The 23,913-nt window shown below is 45.3% G+C and overlaps 1 protein-coding gene across 2 annotated transcripts; it reads left to right on the top strand.

Moving 5' to 3' along the window:
- Positions 1-322: 322 nt before the first annotated feature.
- On the top strand, positions 323-22,154 carry RNF122 (ring finger protein 122). 2 transcript variants are annotated; one of them, XM_034761944.1, is made up of 6 exons: positions 323-681; positions 11,402-11,558; positions 17,786-17,831; positions 18,922-18,963; positions 19,541-19,623; positions 20,753-22,154. In XM_034761944.1, the coding sequence occupies exons 1-6, from the start codon at positions 657-659 to the stop codon at positions 20,865-20,867; spliced, it is 468 nt and encodes a 155-aa protein (XP_034617835.1). In that variant the 5' UTR covers positions 323-656; the 3' UTR covers positions 20,868-22,154. The 2 variants fall into 2 exon arrangements, with proteins under 2 accessions (XP_034617835.1, XP_034617836.1); XM_034761945.1 differs by lacking the exons at positions 323-681; positions 11,402-11,558 and adding an exon at positions 15,158-15,410.
- The last annotated feature ends 1,759 nt before the right edge of the window (positions 22,155-23,913 follow it).

The raw sequence follows: 23,913 nt of genomic DNA, 5'->3' as shown, positions 1-23,913 counted from the left end.
TCCTTGTAGAAAAATGCATCTTTAATCATTAACTCTTAGAGGACTCTTTGATGACCCTCACACCTATGAAAGACAAACCCAGCTGTGTTTGAGTTCACTAACAGGCTTTCAAAAATAAAATTAAAGTTACATTGTATTAGCTAAGTACATATGCAGAAAAGCACACGTTGCCTGTTGTCTGAAAGCCATAGGCTGAAGAGACACTTCAAAGCCAGCCTATCACACTCAACCTTTAAAAGGAAAGTATGTTAATGAGGCAAGCAGCTCAGGCTGTGATTGGTTATGTGTGTGGCTACCAAGCTAGAAGGGGGGAGTGTGGGGGAAGGCTGCTTCTTGTCACTCTAAGCCTTATACAAATGTATCAGAGAATAGGAGACAATCCCTGAGCAGGAGCTGCTTGTAAATTGCAATTGTAGGATCTAGCAAACTAAGAGGCCCCTGTTATCCAAACCATCAACTTTCCTGCTCTGCAGTTCTATCATTATTTGCTCTGGGATTTTTTTTTTTTTGTCACTTACAAACCCATCAAGCCTGTTTTCTGGACTGCTGGTAGTGAGAAGAGAGCTCTTTCGAGTGCTGCTAAACTCCCCATCCCCGCAAGTGAAAGGATCCTCTTCTCTATTTCTCTTTTCCTTGCAGGACTTTGGGACTCATTGATGCACCCATTTCAGTGGTGTAACGGTGAGTAGCTGGGTGTGTGTGCGTGTGCTGGTTGTGTGTGTGTGTGCGTGCACTCAAAGTCTCCTTGTGTTGTGAGAAAGTGGTTTCCCTCCCCACATGGACACCAGCTGTGCCCAAGTTCATTGTATTACATTGGTGGGGTGGGAAGCTGTTCCTATTTATAAAGGCAGACCGACTCTGTAAACAAAATTCAAAGATATTTTAAAGAGATAAAAAAGTCTGTCATTTCCTTAGAGATCTGGAGTGGGAGAGATCTGCTGAAGTATGTGAGATGTAAGCTCAGGCTTTGTTCCCACTCTCCTCTTTGTGTTTGTGTGTGTGTTTAAAACTGGCCTTGTTAGTGATCCTTGCTGAAGTCAAAGCAAGGTGAACCACTATCCAAAAGGGATTAATTTTTCCAGCTTTATTAAGTTCATATGTATATATTTCCTCCTCACATTGTTAAATTTAATTATTCATGTCGAGCTGAGATTTTTTTTCCCCTTCATCCATTTGTGATTGGTGTCAATGGTAAGAATTTGAATATGGTTAATTTTAATATTGTTAAACAATTACTAGGATTTGTTTAATACTAGCTATGTGAATGAGCCAATTCATTCACAGCTTCCATTAAAAACAACGCTGAACATGGTGTTGCTCTTGAAGCATTTAGCTTCTGTTGTGGCTAATAAAGATCAGCAAACCTTTGGAATCCAATTCCCCCCAACCGCCAAATTGCATTTACTTATACTGCTGCTTTTTATTTTCCTTTACCAAAAACAAAACAAAACAAAAACTCAGTTGTCTTTAAATATCAAAGTACCTTTAATACAATTCAAAATAATTTTATAGAAATTTTTTCAGTTTAGTTTTATAAACTTTTTATTTCTTTTCTGCTGTTTTCCTAGTCTGATTCCTCTCTCACTCCCCCTCCCCCCCCCTTTTTTTTCTTTTTCTTGCAAGAGATGTTGTGGTTTTAATAGCTAGCAGATGGTAAATGCTCTTTGTATGTAATGTGGTTAATTAGAAGAAGAATCCTTTCTTTGACCTACTCAGGCTGAGCTTGGATCAATTATTTCAAGAGGCTTTTGTTCTAAACCTAGTTTGTATTGCGTTTCCCCCTCCCTTAATTGTATATAGTTTCATGAAATTTAACTAACACATGTCACACACACAGTCGATTGGCCATGTGCTTAAAGACAATGGAAGGGAAAAGGAAGGGGAGTGGGGAAGAGAATCAGTTTATTTCAAGCACAGTGAATCCTGCTTAGCTCCAGTGAATAGAAGCCAATTACTAAATTAATTTGCCATGTATTCATTTCTGATGCTGCTTATAATGAAAATCCCTCTTTCAAGGGGCCACAGAATGGGGATAAACCTGTTAAAAAAGGACTCAAGACAGGGCCTTGTATCTCCATTGTATTGTGCTAAACATACAAAAGGACATGAAGACAAAATCAAGTATATTCGTGATTTTTTTTTTTTTTTTGTAAAAACACTAAACCATTTTTTATGACTAAGTAGTTCACAGTTGTGCTGGGGATTCTATCATTAAGCCGTGGTTGAGTAACAAAGGTCAGTTTATTTACATTTCTGAAAGAGCTGCAGGCTTTGAAGTGAAATATAATGCAACCAGTGGCTTCCTCTTCCATAATACCTCTTCATATACTGACAGGTTTCAGAGTAACAGCCGTGTTAGTCTGTATCCGCAAAAAGAAGAACAGGAGTACTTGTGGCACCTTATAAATTTGTTAGTCTCTAAGGTGCCACAAGTACTCCTGTTCTTCTTCATATACTGCCTGTTCTCATGCAGCTTTGGGGACAGGAAGCCAATGGTCTTGCCATATGTTAAGTGCTAACTTGTTCTGAATGCATTCATTCTCTTTAAAATAAAATACATATAAAGAAATCAGAGAAAAATGTTCAAACCTGGATGCATAAAGTTAGCCTCCTAAATCCATATCTAGGCTCCTAAATAACAGAGATTGGGTTATAGAGGTTCTGAGCACCCCCAGCTTCAAAGGCTGAGGATGCTTGGAAATGCTGAAAACTAGACCACTCTTATTCCGGAACCTAAGCATGGATTTAGGAGACTAACCTTAGGCACCTTGCTTTGTGAATGTTGGGACTACTCAAATGCTTAAAGTTAACCATGAGCATAAGTGTTGGCAGGATTGGGGCCTTAGTGCGTTAAGCCTAAACTCTGGACAAATTGATCTTTCAACATAAATCGGGTTTGTTGAATATTTTGTAGCTGGTAGTGCATGCTACAGTTAACTTTTAAGTTTCAACTTCCATTATTTATTTATAAGTATATGAAATATACTGTTTCTTGTTGAACTATTTACAGAATACTGAATTATATATTTATATTCTGTCACATAGAGAGATACCAGTGGGTAAATGAGAGTCAAACCAGCCACCTACCTGTCGCTTTATGTGGGAAGCTATGACCACCATTGTGGACTGCTGGTTTGGGGGAATGCATGCGTTTAGAAGTCTTCTAGCATCAGAGCAAGAACTGAAATGGATGTTGCATTCCGTTTACAGATGTGAAGCGTGTACCTTTTTTATTGGGGGGTGGGAGTGATGTTTATTTAATGACCTGCTGAGTTTCTGATTCATCTTAAACAGTAAGTGGGGTGAGGCTAGCTCAACGGCCTGCACTTGCTCAAAGCCCTGATTCTGATCAGCGTGGCTGGACCCTGGCATCTGCACTGATCCGGATGGGGCCATGAATGCAGACTCTTGCACCCAGCGAAGTCAATGGAAACCTGGCCATACCTCTATAACTGCAAACGTAGACCCCCCAATCCGGCAATGGTTCTGCTGCCCACTTCTCATCTGCAGGCCTGTACATGTTTGGGGCTAAAATCATTCTCACTGGGATTGCTTGGGAGTGAATCTGGCACTTAGACTCTTTATGATCTCATGCCTAAATACGTGCTAGCAAATGCAAATCTTGTCCTTGACAAGTAACTTTGAAGGGACAGGGTCAAGTGGTGGTTTTTCTCCATTGTTTCCCTCTAAGAACCTTTTGGGAAAAAAATAAAATTTCCCACCTGTGCTAACAAGTTTGGTCTCCTCTACCTCAGCAAACAATTTTTTATTTTTTAAAAAGACCTTGTGTTGCTTTTAAATGTTGAAAATTAACATGGCTTGTCTCATTGCATCCTGATTTGTGAGCCCAGGATCTGTCCACACAGCTCTGGGAAATAGATTAGATTGTTGCTGTCTGCTCGTTGTTTTTGTTGTAGCCCTATACAAATGTAAGCTTTTCCTCAGCAAAATGGAGTAGTGGCTTCTACATCATGAGGGGAGCTTTCCTCATCAGAGGATGATTTGTTAAAAAACTTCAAGTGTAGATATTGTGTATATACAAACATGCACTATTTTGCTTAAACCGATGCAAACACCTACATGGATACTCTTTTATTTCGAATTAAGAAGGGTTTCGTTAATTGAATCTTAAACCTAAACCTAATCCTAATTGATTTAAGATAAACCTAAATAAATCACTCTTAAACTGAAATTAGAGTCTACACAGGGGTTTGCACCAATTCATCTAAATAGCTTTTAAATTGGATTTATGTGAACCGACGGAGTTGTCCATGTGGACAAGGTCTTTATCTAGGCTAGAATTTAAAGGCGTGGTGTTTGAATTAGGAGGAGCCTTGGTGATTATTCGACTAGTTTAGCATGTGTTAAAGCTTACGCTGCTTCGCCTAGGCTACACTTTTAGAACTTTACCTAACATGCTCCAGCAACACCTTTTAAAATCGGAGTCTAGATGAAGCCTAGGACTCTAGTTTGCTGTTGGAAAGGGACACTACCTCCAAGTCTGGCTGGCTCCCTTTCTGGCATTTCTAACTGGATCTCTTGGGTTCTACATGCCTGTTTTTAATGATACTTGCAAAGTGGGTTCATCTACAATTAGCTGTGTTTTGGCTGGAGAGCACACTGGAGAGCAAGGTCCCGTTCTTCCTTCAGAACAGAAGTGGGGGGATAATCACTGAGGTTTTATTCTTTCCCCTTTCTCCTAAAATTTCACACTGTTGCTACTGTAGGTTCGACTCCCACTGCTAGTTCCAGTGAGACTCTTAGGTTAAAGGCATGTGTTCCAACTATTGTGTCACTAATCCTGCTTGGAGCAGGTCTTGATGGCAAGGTGGTTAAATGCCAGCTGCCAGTGGTTCCTCTTGCAAACTAGTATTCCCATTGCTGCTGCCACCAGTGGGAAATGTTAGGAAAATAGTCAGTAGCCAGAGCATGATTCTCCTATGCTTGTCCCCAAGCATGGGGCCAGACTGGAGACAGAGAAATGTGCTCCCAGAAGCAGAGATTCTGTGCAAGGGTGTGTGTTTATGGGCATGTCCAAACAGGGCAAAGGCAAGGTCCCATCTAGACTACACGTTGGAACAATGTTAGTATCAGGTCCCCTGACTCAGTTAAAACTAGTGCGGGTGAAGGCCTGCTGGGAAGCTCACTCTGACACCATTAATGCTTAAGAGCTCTCTGAGGTCCCTCTGGGCTTCATAAATTAAGAAGCCAGGTACTACTATTATATGGACTGTCCTTGCCTAGCTCACTCTGTCTTTCTATGCACATAATCAAGATTCCCTGTAGCTGGTTTTCCTTTCTCTTTTCTCTCTTGTTTTGAGTCCTGCTCTAGGCCCACTTATTTATGATGGGGATTTTCCACCCCATTATAAATGAGTGATCAATTAACTACTCAAAAGGCTTGCTCCATAAATCCAGATCATCTTTCGATGACCAGTGATAATCTGCCATACAACTAGGCTGCTCGCAACTGCCCCAGGTGTTTGTTTTACATTGTCCAGATGCAAAAAAAAAAAAAACAAAAAAAAACCCCATTAGAGTCATCGCTTTCAGGGTTCAAGGCAAGAGAAGCTGCGAGCTGGGAGTTTCATTCTCAACTCCCCAGCCAGCGGGGAGTCCAAACTCTTTGAAGTCTGTCTGGAAGCATGACAACAGGAGCTGAACACATGGCCTGATGTCACTTGCCCGAGATCACACCGTGAGTCCATGACAGATCCGGGACTTGAACCCAGATCACCTGCTTTCTAGTCTAGTGACGAAACCATATCCTTCCTCTGAGTTGCTAATAGACCTCAGACTGCCAGAGAGAGAAACTTCATATAACTAGTTAGCAAATTCTGTCTGGAAATCTTTGTGCAGAGACATGGCCAGGGTTTAGTGGTTAGCACTTTGCAGTAGGTGCTAAAAATAGCTCACTGCTTCAAAGTAGACTTCTGCTGGGTTGTGTACTTTAATTTTTTTATCCTGTTTCTTATGTATGCATGGCTATTACCATCATTAGTCATCACTTTTTGGGGTGACTTCTAATGGGCCTTCCTGTATCAGTAACAGCTGCTCCACTGCCTGCATCCCAAATGAGGACTCTTAAGTTAAATATGGCCACAATTGATACCACCATTGTGTCATTATTTTTAATGGGTGATTTAATGATGTTTTGATCATTTCTGAGTAGTTTTGTTCAGAACAGTGAGAAGAGACCACTTATCTCCAATCTCTTTTCCTGTCCCTGATGATCTGGAGAGTAGGATGCTGGCAAATGTGGAGTATTGCTCTATTCCAGTATGGCAAGAGAAGGGATACATGACTTTGTGGGCCTATGAGCTTTTTCAGTCCAACAGAAAGTGGCATAGGAGATCATGTATTTTCTTCTGATACAAAAAGAGGCAGGATATTGAGTTAGATGGGCCTGTCCCAATATGATAAATGCTGTTTCCTATTGTAGTGGACCAGATCACTAGTCTATACAGTATCCTGTCCCCTCCCATACAGGAACAGACCACTGGTCCATACAGTCAAGTACCCTGCCTCCTGTCATACCAGATTTGATCACTGCTCCATCAGGTTCAATGAATACCCAGTGCTTCAAAACAGTGCAAAAAAGATGCCCTATAAAGCTCCTAGCTAGCAGTACACAGAGGTGATAGTATGTGGAGTTTCATTCCTGACCCCTGGAAGGATCAGTTTACACCCTGAAGCATGAACTTTGACAGCCCAAATCTTGATTTGTATAATTACAAATTTTAGTACCAGACATATAATTATCCATCCAGCTATAGTATTTGGCTCTGACCCTCCCTGAAGCAGCAATGTGAGTAGGGATTGCAGAATCTGGCCTTTGATCTTTAGGATAGGAACCTTGTGTTCAGGTGTTTACAAGCATGGTGCATGCTTACTGTGCTACAGAACTAATAAATACCTCTTATTGGGGGATGTCTGGGACTTCAAATGGGAAGAGCTGAATGTTGTTGAATAACTACTATTTATTAATTAATAATACTTCCATAGCACTTTTCATCCCAGGATTGTCCAACGCTTTATAGCTGTTGATTACATAACCCCACAATCCTTCTCCACAGGTAGGGAAGCAGCATCATCCCTATTTAATGGATGGATAAAATAAGAGGTGAGGTGACATGCCCAAGTTCATACAGTGAATGCGTAGAAAAGCAGGGAGTAGATTGCAAGGGTGACATCCTGGTTCCACTGAAGTCAGAGGGCATTTTGCCATTGAATTCAAGGGGGCCAGGATTTCACTTCAGCAGCCCTGGCTCCCAGTCCCCTTTGTCTGTACTCACATTTCCCTCCAAGAGATGGGACTAGAACTCAGGAGTCCCAGCTCACAGACCCCTCCCCATTCACTAGACGCATGCTGCTGTCTCCAGGCAGCTGTAACTCAGATTCTCCATGCCTCCCGCTTTGCTCCTCTGGGAGTCTGCTTAGGAGGGAGATGGCGCTGCTTTAGGAGCATGCAAAGCATCTCTCTTGTGACTTCTGTGCTCATGCGCCACTGTCCACAACTCCACCAATTGCCCTGCCCCTCTCTGTTCCTAATGGCAGAGGGGAAATTTCACTGTTACCAGAAGCTGCGGGGAGGGAAGGGGGATTTAATTGGCTGTAATTAAAGCCTTAAGTGTTTCTCTAGGAGGATTTTAATGAGATTCAGCAGAGCAGGGACGTGGGGTGCTGGAGCGGAAAGGGGAGAGGAAGAGGCACTTGAGAACACAGATGGGGCCTCAGTTCAGAGACTGGTGTCCTTTTAAATTCCCATTTGAGCACGATCTAAAGTGAAATCAAAGCTCCCCTTTTCATTAAGTCAGCATTATTTTGACGTACAAAGACGGTGCCTTTTCATGGCAGAGTCTTGCTTTGCAACAGCTTCCCGGGGAGTTAGTCTGCACTGGCTTTGGGTTTTTTTCCCCTGCATTCTTCTCTTTGTTTGAACTGCATCTCTCTCCCCACTCCTTGAGACGGTTGGGTTTATAATCCCCTGCTTTACCATTGCCCTCCTACCAGAGTCTGCTGTGCCCCGTTTAGGACTCCTGGGCTGATGCCTCTGGAATAGTAGCTGTGATTTTTGCCATTGACTCTAGTCCCAAATTAGATGCATCCTTGGTGGATCCTGTGAGTTTCCAAAACCTAAGGAAACAATCCTATGAATGTAGAGAAGTAAAATTCCAAAAACCCTCTAGCACCAAGATGACCTGCAGGAGGAGTGCATTGGTGAGTGAGTCTGGGTACACATGGGCCTATTGGGCCTAATGCAAAGCGCACTGAAGACAATTGAAAAAAATCTCCTTGACTTCAGTTGGTTTTGGAGAAGGCCCATTGAGTGTGTCACCACTTCAGGCTTGGAAGCAGGAATCTAGTGAAGGATCTAGTCCATTTCAGTTTCTGGCTCTTGTGCGCTAGCACACAGCTGGAATGACACATGCCAACTGTCCCTGTTTTCTCAAGCATATTTCTACTGTGCCCTTACATTGGACTAGGAAGGGAGTTTGTGTATTTCTATGGCAATAGAGAGTATGTGATTGTCTTTCTTCCAAATGCCTGGCTTCCTGGCTGTGGTGCATTTAGTCCAAGATGCCGAAGGAGGATGATCATTTTGATTAAAATCAGTTTCCCCTGGGATTGAGAAAAGCATAGATCAAAAGCAAATGGACGGTGTCCCCTTTGCTCCTCTTTTGATAGCACCTAGAACAGAGAAGCACTCATCATGCTGCAGGACTGCATTGTAGCATCACCACTGATGCACAACTAAGGCCTTCTCTACACCAGAGGTTTGCATTGATTCTAGACATCTGTGTAGCTACACCAGGGCGAACCTTTCGTATAGACAAGCAAAGCTGCTGTTTAGCTTGTAAACAATTTGGGACATGGACTGTCTCTTTTTTGTTCTGTTTGTACAGCACCTAGCACGGTGCAGCTCACTAAGCATTGCTGGTCTATGATTGGGCTCACTAAGCATTGCTGCAATACAAATAACAATTAACAATATTTGCATGGTGCAGCTAACCTCTGCTTGGAACTAAAGTGAGCTGCATCAGTGCAAACTGGCTTTTAGCAGTTTATCCCATCTAAGCTGGGGGGTTTCACCAGCTGCTGAAATCAAGGCAAGTCTCCAGTGCAGACAAACCCAAAGATTGACTTGCAGAACTGAAATCTCTGGCCTTGGGGGTCAGGGGAAACGTGCTAAGAACAATGTCACCGCAAGAATCCCGTTGAGGTAGAACAAAGGTGGCCTTCAGCTAAGGCAATCCCCAAGGAGCCCTAACAAGTCTCCAGTCTCCCAAGGGAAGATCTCCAGGAGATAAAGGCATTGTGTTGAAGATGTGGCAATGGTCATAAAAGAGACTTTGTAAAGAGGACATAACAAGGCTATTTTTTCTCACTCACTCACAGCTCCAGAGCAGGGTCCTTCACTCTACAAGCCACAATAAAGTTTCTGCAGTTGGACTGGATACTCTCTAGTAGATGCATGGGTCAGACCAAGACTCCAGTTTGCTCTCCTGTGGCTGTGTTGGCCCCACAGGACTAATGGGAGTGAAAGCATGCTTTGAGGCAGTAAAGTCAGCAGCGTGGACTCAGACTAACAGGGAGCAGAGCAATGTTGTGGGAGCAGAGACCATTCATACATAGACTATGTCTGCACTTAAGCTTGGCAGAATTTGATGTTTATTTGTTTATAATTTTGACAGATAATAATCAATGGCTGATTTTTAAGCTTTTTTTACCCATTTTAAATTTTCACAATTGGGGGAAATTATGGTGGGGGGGCGTCAGACCATTATTTAATGACTGTAGATGTTAAGATTCAAAACGTTAAAGCTTTATAAACTGTTAAAACACAGATTTTCAACGCCACATGCCAAAATATACAAAGTAAATCTCTTTAAGTCAACTCCGACCCATTTTTACTATTCATTCACTAGTCCATTGGTAAACAGCCTAATTCAAAAGTCTAGGTTGCTGGATTTTAACTCTAATAATTTCTTAGGCAAAGTAAGAAAATCCTGTTTATCTAAATTTGTATTATTATTGGTGGAAATAATTTTTCTTTGGTTTGTATGTGTGTGATGAAATCAACGTTTATGAATTTTTAAACAAATCTAATCCTTCCAAACCTGTGCACACCACAAAAAAAGTGTGTTCTTAACTCAGGTTAGCTAATTCTGGTTAAAATAGCAGTGGAGACATGACAACATGGCTTTTAATTCAGATTAGCAGCTCAGGATCAACTCCAGGTTGCCCTATAGGCTTAAACTTGAACTGGTATACTAGTAAACTTAAATACTGAGTACAGATGTGGTCTCAACTCAGAAAAGATATACTGGCATTAGAAAAGGTTCAGAGATGGGCAACTAAAATGATTAGTGGTTTGGAACAGGTCCCATATGAGGAGAGATTAAAGAGGCTAGGACTTTTCAGCTTGGAAAAGAGGAGACTAAAGGGGGATATGATAGAGGTATGTAAAATCATGAGTGGTGTGGAGAAAGTGAATAAAGAAAAGTTATTTATTTGTTCCCATAATATAAGAACTAGGGGCCACCAAATGAAATTAATGGGCAGCAGGTTTAAAACAAATAAAAGGAAGTTCTTCTTCACACAGCACACAGTCAACCTGTGGAACTCCTTGCCTGAGGAGGTTGTGAAGGCTAGGACTATAACAGGGTTTAAAAGAGAACTAGATAAATTCATGGAGGTTAAGTCCATTAAGTGGTATTGGCCAGGATGGGTAAGGAAAGGTGTCCCTAGTCCCTGTTTGTCAGAGGGTGGAGATGGATGGCAGGAGAGATCACTTGATCATTACCTGTTAGATTCACTCCCTCTGGGACACCTGGCATTGGTCACTGTTGGTAGACAGGATACTGGGATACTTTGGTCTGACCCAGTATGGCCATTTTTATGGTAATCTGCTTTGCTGTGTCTTCACTGCTATTTGCTATCCCAAATTAAGAACACCCCTCCTTTTGCAGTATACCCCTCCTCTTAGTCACTTTCTTCTGCATAGCTACCCATTATGGTGCATGATGTGTCTGAGGAGAATCCAAGGGGGTATCTGTTCAGTGGCTGGAGCCTGGGTTAGCCAGGTTCCCTTCCTTCCCACTAAGGATTAAAGCCATAACTACAGTGTGATGGCCAACACCCCAGGAACTGAAAGGGGATCTCCAAAGCTAGAAGCATCAGTCTTTACATCTTGAGTTAAAGAGCCAAGCTATCTAGCTAGGGGATGTAACAAGAGACGAACACAACAAATGCTGCAGGAGGTTACAATTGTGCTATCTACCCCAAGCAGAGAATTTGGGGAGGGAAAGTTGCGTTTCTCTAAGAAGGGTAAATTTGATCATCTTCCATTTTCTCTCTTCCGTTCTTCATTCTAAAGGCTGTTTCTCTCTCCCCAAAGGATGTTTCTGTGGTTTGGGGCTGATTTATACCAATAAATCGTGCACAATGCCTCCCATCACCTTCCAGGATCTACCGCTGAATATCTACATGGTCATTTTCGGCACCGGCATCTTTGTCTTTGTGCTCAGCCTCATCTTCTGCTGCTACTTCATCAGGTGAGCTAGGGACCCAATGGGCTCTGCATGCACCTGGCATGGAGGATACAGGGGAGCCTGTCTATCAGCTGACCTCAGGGCTCCAGCCTGGGAAAGTTTCACCCCCAGCTGCTTTTTGGGTGGTCTAAGGACACTAGTGTCCAGGGGGCCAATTGGAATTTTTTTAGGTGAAAGTTGAGAGTCTCATAGAATCACATGATTCCAGGAGCTGGGTCTTGAAGAAAATCCTGAGACTTGTAATAAAATCCATGATAGTTGGCAACCCTGACTCAGACTAACGTACCCTTGTTTTAAGAACTCCTATGAAGAATCCTAGCAACCTCAGACTCTCACTGATCACTGAGCCTAGTGGGATCCAACTGGGGTGAATCCCAAACAAACCCACTGAACAGCCCCAGTGTACAGAGTCACTTTTATATATGTATAATACAAAGATCTATATGTTCCTTTCTCTTTCTGCTTGGCTACAACAAATGCCTTAAATGTTGCCTTAGCGATTTTTCCTCCAGTGTGCGTGCGCGCGCACACACACACACACACGTTTGTTATCGTAGGGTTGCTTATGAGGGCTGGGCTGTTGCAACTGTTTTTTGTTTTTGTTTTTTGTTTTTGTTTTTTTTCTTTAAAAAGCCCTCAAACGTACGGTTTGAATAAGACAAGTGAAGAGCTTCATGGGCTTTGCAGACCTTTGTGAGAGGGGAAGTACACCATTGGTTCTGCTGACCTCCAGGTACCTTTAAGGAAGCAAAATGAACAAGCTTCCCATTGCAAATTATAACTGGAGGCTGTCATATACCTCATTCATACTGCAATCATACCGTCATTCTACCACAGTGTTTTTTAGAAGTGACACCTTAAAAAATAACCATCCCTCTTCCCCCCTCCCCCCCCCGCCCTGTAATCTGCTGGGAACCATTTGTCAAGAGCAGTTTCTCCCCGTCAAGGAGCAAACAATCAACAGCTAGCCAGCCGCAGAGCTGATTTGTGTTTGGGGTTACAGAGCCGAGGAAGAGATCTGCTGCAAACCTGACCCGTGTTGACACGCACCAGGGGAATTCTGCAGATGGCATCATCAGAGGATCTGGGACTATTTTTAGAAGCTTTGACTAGCCTCCCAGAAACTGCCTGTCGCCTCCATTCCTAGTCTGAGATCTATTATTTTTATTAAACCTATTAGAATAATTTCATCTCTTCTATGTCGCTAGAGCCCATCCATCTGCCTTGAGCTTCACAGCTGGTCATGGTCACAAATCCATGAGCATTAACCCCATGTTTACCCAGGCTGGGCACTGCTGGGAAAGCTCTCCACTGGGGAGGGATAGAGTTTGGGATGAGGACAGCGTAAAAATTTGATTGAGGGTTTTTTTGCCCCAGCAAATCGAGTATCAAAAGCAGCTTCTGAACAGCAATTTTCCTTCCGCATTTGGAGGCTTCTGCTGTCACCTGGTCCCTCCATGTGTCACCTTTTGGAACAGCAGCTGTTAATTGGCCCAGTACAGTACACTCTGTATGTACCACACATAGGGCTAGAAATTAGCAGCTTCTCCTGCTTCAAATAAAGCCCCCCGGTGTAATATGCTGGGGAGACAGCAGAAGGGAAGGGGTGTTTTCCAGTGTTAGTGACTACCAGGCAAACTCACGCACAGAACAACATGGACAAAGCCTGGGTTCGTGGTCTCAGTCCAGGCCTGGGAATCAAGACATCTGGGTTCTTTTCTGGATTTTGCCACTGTTAGACCTTGGTTAAGTCATTTAGCCCATTACCCCCCCCCCCCCCGACCCCCAAAAAAGCAGCATCTCATTTTAGGTGCCTTCATTTTTGACAGCCCACTTTGAGATCTAAGCCACATCTGCGCTGGCAAAAATGGGACAAGGAACTCGTCCCCTTCTTCGCCCGCTGTCGTACCTCCACCCGGGGTAGCAACAGCAGAAGCTGGAATGTAGAAGGGCTTGGGCATTTTCAGCACCATGTTGTCTAGCCTTGCTCTGAGCAACCTGCTTGTCGCTGCCTCTGCTGTTTATTTCCGTAGCCTGCTGGGAACCATTTGCCAAGAGCACTCGCCCCGTTTCCCCAAGGAGCAAACAATCGACTCCCTGCAAGGGCTCTGAGCCAAGCCAGGATCCTGGTCTCCGCAGGGCTCCATCTAAGTAAGGGATTGGGACTGAGCAGAGCAGGAAGTGGCAGGAAGGCGGGGGGAGGAGGGGGTATTATTGACGTGACCGAGCTAGACTGATGCATTGTTTATAGGGGAAGGGGGGAGGATGTGTCTTTTCATTACCCTTCCCTGTTGAAGAAGGCTATTTTTAAACTCTCGAATTTAGCAGCAACTGGGATGTCTAGAAAAGTTCCAGTGGATTGGGAAAAACTGAATTCATTACCCCACTGCTGGGCCCCACCCAGCCCTGCTAATGCACTTCACTTCTGCCCGGCAGCAGCCCCTGCTGTTACAGTCCTGAGACCTTGTCCAGCTTTGCACCTTTCTCCTGATCTGCAGCCCTTCCATTCTGCTGTTGCCATCCTGGGCTCCCCCCTCAGCTTCCCCAGCTCTGCTAGTGCCCCTCAGTCGTGCAATTGTAACTTGCTGCATGGGATGGGTCTAAAAGAGTCTGTCCTTTGCAAGGGAACTATCAAACCTTCAGGAAACCCAAAGGTCCCTGATAAGAGAGGGGGAGTCAGTACCCTCCCAGTACTCTGTGACCTAACTCTGCAGCCTTTGGCAGTGCAATATCTGCCTTTGGGCCATGCCCCATAGCTTCTGGATTCTGCAGTGGGATCTTGTTGGGGGCAGGGAGCACAGCAGCTGCCTCTCACAGGCTCAGATCTCCTGCCTCACCCTGCCAGAGAGACCACTGTGGATACAGTACCCTGGCCCGGTGCTAGCTCATGCCAAGTAGCCGTTCACTGCCCTGCTCTGGAAACAACTTCTCTCCCACCCTCTGCAGCTCCCTTGCTCCAGTGATTTAGTTAATATTATTAATTAAAAAAAATAAGCTGTTGGGTCTGGAGGAGGCACTGAGTGACCTGGGCTTTTTACAGCTTGGAATAATGAGCCTGGTTGTGTCTCTGGCTTGCGTGCGTGGGGGCACTGGGGAGGCAGGCTGCCCAGGAAATTGTTCTGGTTGATAGTAAGCCATTCCTGCAGCTGTTATGCCACTCCTGCTTACAGCACATAAAGGATGCTCTGTGTGTGTGAGGGGCCCTTCTCAGGCCTCTGCTGTCTAACATTCACTGGGAGCCTGGGAGTGAACTGAGATTCTGAGAGAGAGATAGATGAATAGAGTGAGAGGCACCACAGAGATAAATATATAGCCTCATGCCAGCCCCAGCCCCTGGCTTGCCAGTCATACACACAGGAGATGGCTCAGTAAGAACCCCCCAGCATTTTGCTTTTCCACATCCATGTGTAACACGTTGGCAAAGTATGTGCTGTGTTCCATGCCTCCATCCACGTCTGGGCCACTAGAGGATAACAGCCTACAACTGCTACCCACTAAATTACTCCTTTAGCATGTGTTGGATGGCATTGGTTCCAAGCCCTGCTGTTGACTATGGGGAGGGGTGGCTGTTGCACATGTAGGGACGTGGGGGTTTATTTTCATTTTGTCAGCAGTGATTATTCAGCACGTGGAGGCCAGGACAAGCCACGTAGTCCCGGCTTCTGTTTCCAGTTAGAGCAGTGGATGGGTGATCCTATGACTGTCTTCCTGAACAGCTTGAGGAAAGCAGCTACACTAACTTCCTGGGTTCAAAAGAGGACTGCAGATGTGGGCAATGCATTATGGCTGGAGAGCAATGAGAAAGCTCTGGGTGGCCAACTGTGAGGTAACCCAGCCCAGCTGTAATACAAACAGGTGCGAAACAGGATCTTGTTGAGGACCAGGTGCTGCATCCTGTCCCATCCCCTGGGGAATAAAATCCCTCTGCATAAATCAAAGCAAGAGAGGAACACATGGGAAAATAAAACAGGTTTCTGTGTAAGCTGGGAGGAGCTCTTTGGCCTGATGGGGCTGGGGCATGTGTCTTAACTGGCCCTACCACACATTCTCCCCCACTCATCCTCCCTCCTCTCAGGGTGTCTATAAACCAGGCTCCTCCCCATCCGTGGCTGGGCACAGCAGGCAAACAGCTTGCAAGATGCTGGCAGTGCTCGGGGAAGAGAAACACAGATTATAGACACAGCTCAGTTGCTGGGGTAACAGATTTCCCAGGCTCCTGCAATGCTCAGCATAGATAGCGGAAGGGTATCCCTCAGCCAGGAGGCTTTTCCATGAGTGCTTCATAGCAGTGGGACCGGGGGGTGATGTTTTCTGAGCCTGGGGTGCAGGAGAAACTAACAGTGCATCTGTTGCCTGCACTGGCTCAGGGATCTCTTTTTGTCACCACCCTGTGTAACGTCCCACTGGAGTTTTGGGAAAGTGCTGCCTCCCCCTCCCCTGCTCCCTCATCAGACCGAGATTGGGCCCAGGCCGAGCTGCTGTTGACGGGTCAGCGGAACTCTGGAAATACGGTGTTTCCTGGAACACTCACTACTTCCTAAGTGAAACAATTGAGGCGGCAGGCTGCATGATCTTATCAGGCCCCGTCCTCTGATTCCTGCTGGTATTTCGGGAGACGCTGTGCTCTGTTTAGCAATGAACTTGCTGCCTTTGGACAACAGCAAACTAGTGTCCTGAATAAATACCCTCCCTGCAGCAGCGTGTGCCAGCTGCTTTCACTTGCAGAGGAGTGAAGGGAGGGATGTTGTCTGTTTCATTTGGATCATGGACAGGCCTAGCATAATGGTCCAAGCACAAATCTGGGAGCTGGGTATGCATGAGTTCTAGTCCCATCTCAGAAATGGTTTCCTGTCTGTGGCCTTAGACAAGAGACTAAGACCAAAATTCTCCAAAGCAACCACTGTCTTCAGCTGCCTGTTACCGGGTGCCCAACTTGAGACACTTTGGGTTCTAACAGCTCTAGCTGAAGTCAATGGGAGATGCAGGTACTCAGTGTGTCTGAAAGGCACATGACATCTCAAACTGGGGTCCCCAACATGGGAACTCCACAAATCAGAGGAAGCTTTTGAAAATCTGTGTCCAGCTTTATCAAAAGAGCTGGGTTCCCATTATGAGTGCTCAACACTCTATGACAACCATATGTCTCTCTGTTTCTACCTGATGCTTCTTCCCTGAAAGAAGAAGAATAACAAGAATAATAACCTTTGGTTATTAAGCATCAGGGTGAATGTCTGAAACAAGTCAGAAATGCTGCTTAATTGTTAAATATGAATGCTGAAAATCTCATCTGATTTTTTTGAACTGATTTAAAATAATATAGGAATTCTTTTTAAAATATAGTGTCGGTGAAAAGTTCTGGACTGACTGCCCTAGAGTCCCTTATGAAAAGGCCCATTCACTCTGATTGCAATGTATTTTGCACTATGAATAAATCTCTGTGGGTTGGTGTCACTTAATAATAAGCTTTGTCCTCTAGTTTTCATATAATTGTCCTTTATTTCCTTGGTCGCCCCCCAGGAGGAGCTAGAAGAAAGGGAGCTCATTTTCCTTGGCTTCTCTGCTGAAATCAGAAGCAAGGGGGAGATTTAGTGAGAAATAGGCAGTGTTTCTTTTAGATACAGGCACCTCTCCGACTATAAACTGGACAAAGATCACCTCTTAGAGGATCCCAAAGAGCTTTCAGGAGGTGATGACTTTCAGCTGCTGATGGTCATGATTGACTCTAATCCTATCCAATTATAGACTCGCAAGCCAAGCTCCCCTCATGCCTCCTGTGCAGTTAGGTCAGATTTGCATCGACAATATAGCTCAGCAGAGAAAGCAGACTTGTCTCCGACCTTCTCATTGTGCTGCTCAGGCTTTGATGACCTTTCCTGGTCCTCTCCAACTGAAAATTCCCATATCCCACAGGATCACTGGAATCAAATGAAGGGCAGAGTAAAGGTGGTTTGAGTGTGCCCTTGGGCCTAGATCCTCAAAGGTATTTAGGCAGCTGACTCCCAAAAATCAATGGGACTCAAGCACCTAAATATCGCTGAGGATTTGGGTCAGAGGGGGGATGAATGGTGTGTGTCTGTAGGGATTTCTGTGTGAGAAGATGTATGTAGGCTTTACACTGCATTTCCTTAGTTTTATGAGCTTGAGTTTTTTGCATTTGAGTCCCTTATCAGCCTCAACTGGTTTTCACAAAGCATGTTTTATGACCGAATATATTCTTTTTCCTTCACCAGCAAACTTCGACATCAGGCACAGAGTGAAAGATTTGGATACAAGGAGGTAAAGTGTGGCTAATTTCTAAATATTTCTGTATGGTTTCATGGCAGGCCTGTGATATTTACAAGCACATAGATTAGTGCCAGTGAGGGGAGGGAGTTGTGAGCCATTCACTTTTCTATGAGGAACTGGACTGACACCTGAAAAAGCCATCGATGGAACTAACTTGAGGTCACTGCTGACCCAGAGCTGGATTTGAACAGATAGCTCGACCTTGGTTTCTAGAGGCAGGGTCTCAATGCCGCTCTGTTCACAAAAGGGTGAAATTCACCCCTGAGCAGGAGACCATGCAAGGCCTGTGAGCTTACCTCCCAGGCCTTCAGAGTGGAGACACAAGTGGTGCATAGGACCTGAGAACCTACAGAGAACAGTGCTGAGGCATGGCTGCGTATTGGGTCTGCACGGGAATGCCCAGGGAGGTTTAGTGCTGGGCTGTGAGCCAAAGCAAAGCCAGTGCTGGGGAAAAGCCAGTCAGGATTACAATGGGAATCATATACAATAGGGGAATAAGCCCCGGGCAGTCAGCTGTTGCCCTCTGCAGGGGAAAGACCAACCACTGCAGAGGCTCTTTGTCCAAGGTCAAATGTCCCAAAGGATTTTATTTGTGGGGGTGGGAGGGAAGGACTGTCACTGCTGGCTGGAGTCAGGAATGGTGTGGTCACGTACAGGGCAGGCCTCTCCACAGAGCTCTGCCAATGCCCCTCAATCCTGATTTGCAGCTCCCTGACATTCCAGCTCTGGGAGCTCTAGTGCTCCTAAGTCCTTGCCTCGCTGTTCCATGCCAGGGCTCCCCACACACCGCTCTGTCGATGCACTTCAGTCCTGACCTGCAGCTTGCCTTGCTATCCCAGTGCTAGGGTTATCCTGAGTCAAAGCTCAGACTGGTGGAATTGTGCACCAGTTATTAGTTAGCACTGCTACTGCTTGTGCGCTGCCTGCTGTCTGGATAAACAGAGGCCTTCTGTCTCCAGCACTGTCAGGCTGACAACTTTCACAAGCACAACATTTGCTTAGTTAAAAATAACCACTCTGGTCATTTTGATAACTGCTTCTGATCCTCATCTGCTTGCTTCTTTTCCCTTTTCTCCTGCAGGTGGTCTTGAAAGGTGATGCCAGGAAGTTAAATTTGCATGGGGTAAGGACAGCCTCCACTCTGATTTTTATCCTGAACTTTGAGAACAGGCCTCATGGGATTGCTGGCCCCCTCTAAGCCCCTTTTCTTTCTGCTTTTGTTACCTGAAGGATAAGAGAGAGGTCCAGCAGGATCTGAACCCTTATGCTACTTTCGCTGCCTGGGAGCAGATGCCTTTTAACGAAACTCGTATCTTGTAATAAGATGGGGTTTTGAGGTCAGATGAACATTCACAAGCCCAGAGAGCTCAGCTTACCTGCCTGGGACTACCACTGACTCACTGTGTGACCCTGCCTAAGGCCTGTGGCACGATGAGGATGCTTTTTGAGAGTAACTTGGGTGGCTCTGGGAAACAGAGATGCTAGGTAGGCCCCTACCTGTGCAGATGCAGCCTGTATCAGTGAGTAACTCCCCTTCTGAGGGCTGTTTATTGGCTGTGTGAAATGAGCTGCCGAGGGAGCAAAAGACAAGCGGTGCTGGTGACAGAGTGAGGCTGGTTCCGTCTGGGATCTCTGGTGCCTGTGGGTGTGATGCTTTGTTCTGCAGGCTCATTCCTCCCCTCCTCTCTGTCTCCCCACAGCAGACCTGTGCCGTCTGCCTGGAAGATTTTAAAGTGAAAGATGAGCTGGGAGTGTTGCCATGCCAGCATGCCTTCCACAGAAAGTGAGTAGCTGCCAAGGACAGCCCAGAGCCTGCTCTGTGCCCCCAGCTTGGCACGAGGCCCAGTGTTCAGTTATGCCTCTCAGGCCCTTGATTGGAGAGAGGCCCAGCCTATGCCTCATACAGCTCCTGGGTGGTAAGAGGCCCCATGTCTGGTCCTTTCCCCTCTCAGGCTGGCAAAGATGCCCAGAGCAGCTCTAAGCAAGCTGGATAATAATGTGCACAAGTCACCTAGCTACACCCCTTTGCCTTCTAGCCATATGCTAACCCAGCTGGGGAGCCAGGACAGGCTTCCTCCGATCAATAAGCCTCAGCCTGCCTTTGCTTTGGGGATTCACATCTTGGCTGGATGTAAACTGGCCAGGAATAAATTTAGTCTGAACATGAGAAGATGGTTTCTAGCCACCAGAGGAGCCTCCCAATAGGAGCAGTGGGGATAAACAGTGGTGGGCTTATTTTAAGACGCTGGTAAATTTGGGTGGGATTACATGATGGGGTTTCCTGCGATAGCAAAGGACTGGACTTGGAAGACATAGGAGGTCCCTTACAGGCCTTAGGACTGAGTTCCTAAATCAGCACTTGTAGCTGGCCCCCTTGATTTCTGCAGCCACCTCCACTGCATGAGTGGGAGCAGGGAATCCAGACTCCAGGAAGGGACAGATTCCCCATTGGAACACAGAGTCACTGCTTCCCCCTCTCCATGCAAAGGCTGTGTTCAGAGAGAAGCACTGACTAGGGAAGGGTGAGGTGGGAGATCTGCTTGGGACTGTCCTGCCCCTGAGCATCAGGGAGGGACAGAGGTAAAGCTCTCTCCTACCTCTGGAGCCTTCTCACGCTCACCTGCTTTGGGATCCCTGGATGAGGGGGCAGGGCACCAGAGTAACATACAGCAGCATGTTGATAAACAAGGGAGAGAATGGGAGGTGCGTAGACACCTGGGCATAGAGAGAAGAAATGACTCTCTTCCCATCTGCTTTGGTGCGTGCCAGGTGCGGGAGCCTGCTGGGTGGTGTGGGCCCATGACATCATACTTGGGAGGGCAGGAGTGAGGAGGGTAGTGGGCTCAGGGAGCTGGGGAAGGACACGTCTGTCCTAAATTCACCCCCTCCATTTCTCTGTTTCTTGGCTGCAGGTGTCTAGTGAAGTGGTTGGAGGTTCGCTGTGTCTGTCCCATGTGCAACAAGCCCATCACAGGCCCCACAGAGCCCCACCAAGGCATTGGGACACTCCTGGATGAGCTGGTGTGAGGACCTCTTTTCTCCCCAATGAAGCCAAACAGCCATCCAGATGGACCATTTCCTGGTGATTTCTGCACTTAAATCCTCCACCCATCTCCCCTGGGGATTGCTAAGCCAGCAGCCTGTGATACCGCCTGCCATGGGCATACGGCCCCCTCGTAAAACCTAGGACAGATCAACTGCCATGAGTGCAGGAGGAAAACAAGCTGCGTCCCCCGTGAAGCACACAGAGGAGGAGGGGTTGGCCCAACTCTGAGGTCATTGGGACCTGAGCGTCAAACTGCTGATGCATGAAGGGCCTGGGAGACTTAACTGTGCCCCTTCCTAGCTGATCTTGCAGGGATGTCTGATTTCTTGGCACCAGGCTTCTGAAACTGGATATTCCTCACAGAGACCACCCAGTTCACGGTGGGAAGCAAGGCAGGAGCCTCCCCCGCAACCCCCTGGGGACTGTAGTTCAAACCCGCCTACCACTATTGTTCTTAATAGGTTTACTATAACCCTCTTTCAAAACCAGAACTTACGTTTAGGGCCTTAACTCTTCCATAGGTCCCATGTAAAGGCCAAAGCTTTAGCTCTGCTACAGCCAGCCAGGAATTGACCCCTGACTGCTGGAACCACAGCGCTGATTCTTATCTATAGGTCATTGATGGGATCTCTGTCTTAAAAAATAATAGTCAGTGTTTACATAGGGCCTGAACAAAAACAGAAGCTGCAGAGGGCATGTCATGACTGATTAGATCCTGTTGGCAGAACTGGACTGTTGCAAGAGTGGAAAGGGTATTTAGGGAACCACAGCAGGGGGGCGAGTGGGGGGGCGCGCAGGGGAATGCCCATGTTGGACATTAATATTCCTTTCTTGTATCAGGTTAGCAAGACCTTTTAGCAGCCGGTGGAGATAGTTTGGAGATGTTTCAAATACAAAGCAAGTTTTTCTTTTGAATTATTTTTAATTTAAACTTGGAGGCTGGTTTTTTTTTATTTTGTTTTTAAAGTCACCTCTCAGAATTTCCTTCCAGCTCAGAGACTGCAAATTAGTAAAACCACTCTGAGATATTCTGTTTTGTACCTTGAACCTTTGTACCTTTCTGCATAAGGTTTGGGGAGAGGGAGGGGCTGATGGGTGGAAAATCCAGTCTGGATTCCCCCACCTCCTCCCCACTATGTTGCACTGTAAATAATATTTTTGTATGCATTACTTTCCTGACTGTCTCAGGCTTCCTACACACCCCTGAGGATGGGGGATGTACAGTTTTATGTAAAACTGTAATTAAACTGAAGGCATCTCAGTCTAAATTGTGAATGTTTGTTTCTAGCAAGGGGTTCTAGTAGTACATTCTCAAAGCACAAAGAAATGTATTTTCTTAGGACACACACACAAAGATGTGTGATTGGGGCGTTTCTCCAAAAACATTCACAGTGGAACTGGAACTAAGCCTAGGAATATTTCAGAGTTTTGAGGGAATCAAAGTAAGAAGCTGGAATGGAGCAGAGAGAGTGATCAGCACAAGAAACCGGGAATCAGGGTTCATGGGTTCTGTTTCTAACTCTGCCTCTCACTACTTGATCTTGGGCAATCCACAACCTTTCTGTGTCGGTTTCTTCTTCTGTAAACTGGCAATGATACTTATCTCACAGGGGCACATGAAGTACAATTTGTTAATTGCATTGAGTTTGCAGATGGGAAGTGCTTTAACAAAGTCAAATATTATCCTCCTGTATTTTATTGGTTTGGGTGGTTGTAGCAACAGGAGTAAGTAACAATAAGGCAGACTGCTGTAGGGCTCTTGCTGTATTTACTACTGTGTCATACAGACCTGCTATAAGCAGCGTTAAATGACAGTGATAAACATACCCTCAGCCAGTTGTTTTCAGGAGCAGCCCCACACTAGTGAGCAACTGGTGGGGCTGCATCATGGCTGGTGGCACCGAACATGGTTAGCATAGCAGTTCGGATGTTGAAAATAAGTTAACATCTAGAGCTGGTCAGGAACTCTCACGTTTTCACAAAAAAAACCCCGATTTGTCAAAACGAAAATGGTTTGCAAAAAGGTTGGGTTTGACAAGGCACCTGACTCAAAAAAATTGTTAATCTCAATTAAAAAAAAACAAATAAAGTCTAAACTGGGAGATTTAGACAAACTAAAATTTTCATTTTGAGACAATTACTTTCCATTTCGAAATTTTAGTAAATTTACAATAAAAAAGTGAAAGATTGAAATTAAATCAGTCAATTTTGAAATATTTCAATCAGGGCCGTAGCAGCAAAGAACATGGCCCCCTCCGAACATATGTCTGGGTGGGGCCCCTTACAATGCAGAAACTGGAATGCGGTATTTTATACAATATACAGGGTTCATATTATGTATACATAGGCCTACAGTGTACATGTATTCTGTATTTACGCAAAACGCTTCTTTCGAGCCTTGTTCTCTGCAAATTGGTTAATCAATGCATCATAGTCCAGAGATCTGCCAATCTTGTTTTCGATTGAAATAACTGCAAGCGCAGAAAGCCTGTCATCTGTCATGGTTGAGTGCAGGATATTCTTGATCAGTTTCATTCTGCTGAAGCTCCTTTCAGCACCAGCAACAGTAACTGGTGTGGTCAGAAGAATTCTGATGCAAATGCAAAGATTTGGATATATCTCCTAAAGGCTGTTCTTGTATATGTACGTTAAAGAATTGTTTGCCATGACAAGTCCTCTCTCTTTCTCAATGACAAATAAAACGATTCAATTCCATTATGAGTTCGTTGGCATCAATGTCTCTCATTTTTCTTTCAAAATTTTTGCTGTGATTCTCCAGTTCATTTTCTCTGTGACACTGCTTTAGGCTGTTAGCGTTGTACAGAAATCCAAACAACTTATACCACTCCACGAGTTGGTCAAATCGCGACGAAACAGAAGATATGGCCTGATCAGTGAGAACAAGAAAGAACTGCGATTTGAATTTTTCTTCGGCAGAAAGACGACTCGAATCATCAGCACATTCGTAATCAAACATTCTCTTCTTACGTCGCACCCTGGTTTCTGGAAACACCTGCTCAATACCCA

Source organism: Trachemys scripta, chromosome 2, assembly GCF_013100865.1.
Source record: "Trachemys scripta elegans isolate TJP31775 chromosome 2, CAS_Tse_1.0, whole genome shotgun sequence".
NCBI lineage: Eukaryota > Metazoa > Chordata > Testudines > Emydidae > Trachemys > Trachemys scripta.
This window is presented reverse-complemented; position numbering and strand designations above follow the sequence as displayed.

What these genes read in the sequence shown, in the direction of transcription:
- RNF122 (XM_034761944.1), top strand. Translation starts at nt 657, where the DNA reads ATGCACCCATTTCAGTGGTGTAACG. An exon ending in CCCATTTCAGTGGTGTAACG is followed by an intron (nt 682 to 11,401) that starts GTGAGTAGCTGG and finishes CTCTCCCCAAAG; the next exon opens with GATGTTTCTGTGGTTTGGGG. An exon ending in CAGCATGCCTTCCACAGAAA is followed by an intron (nt 19,624 to 20,752) that starts GTGAGTAGCTGC and finishes TCTTGGCTGCAG; the next exon opens with GTGTCTAGTGAAGTGGTTGG.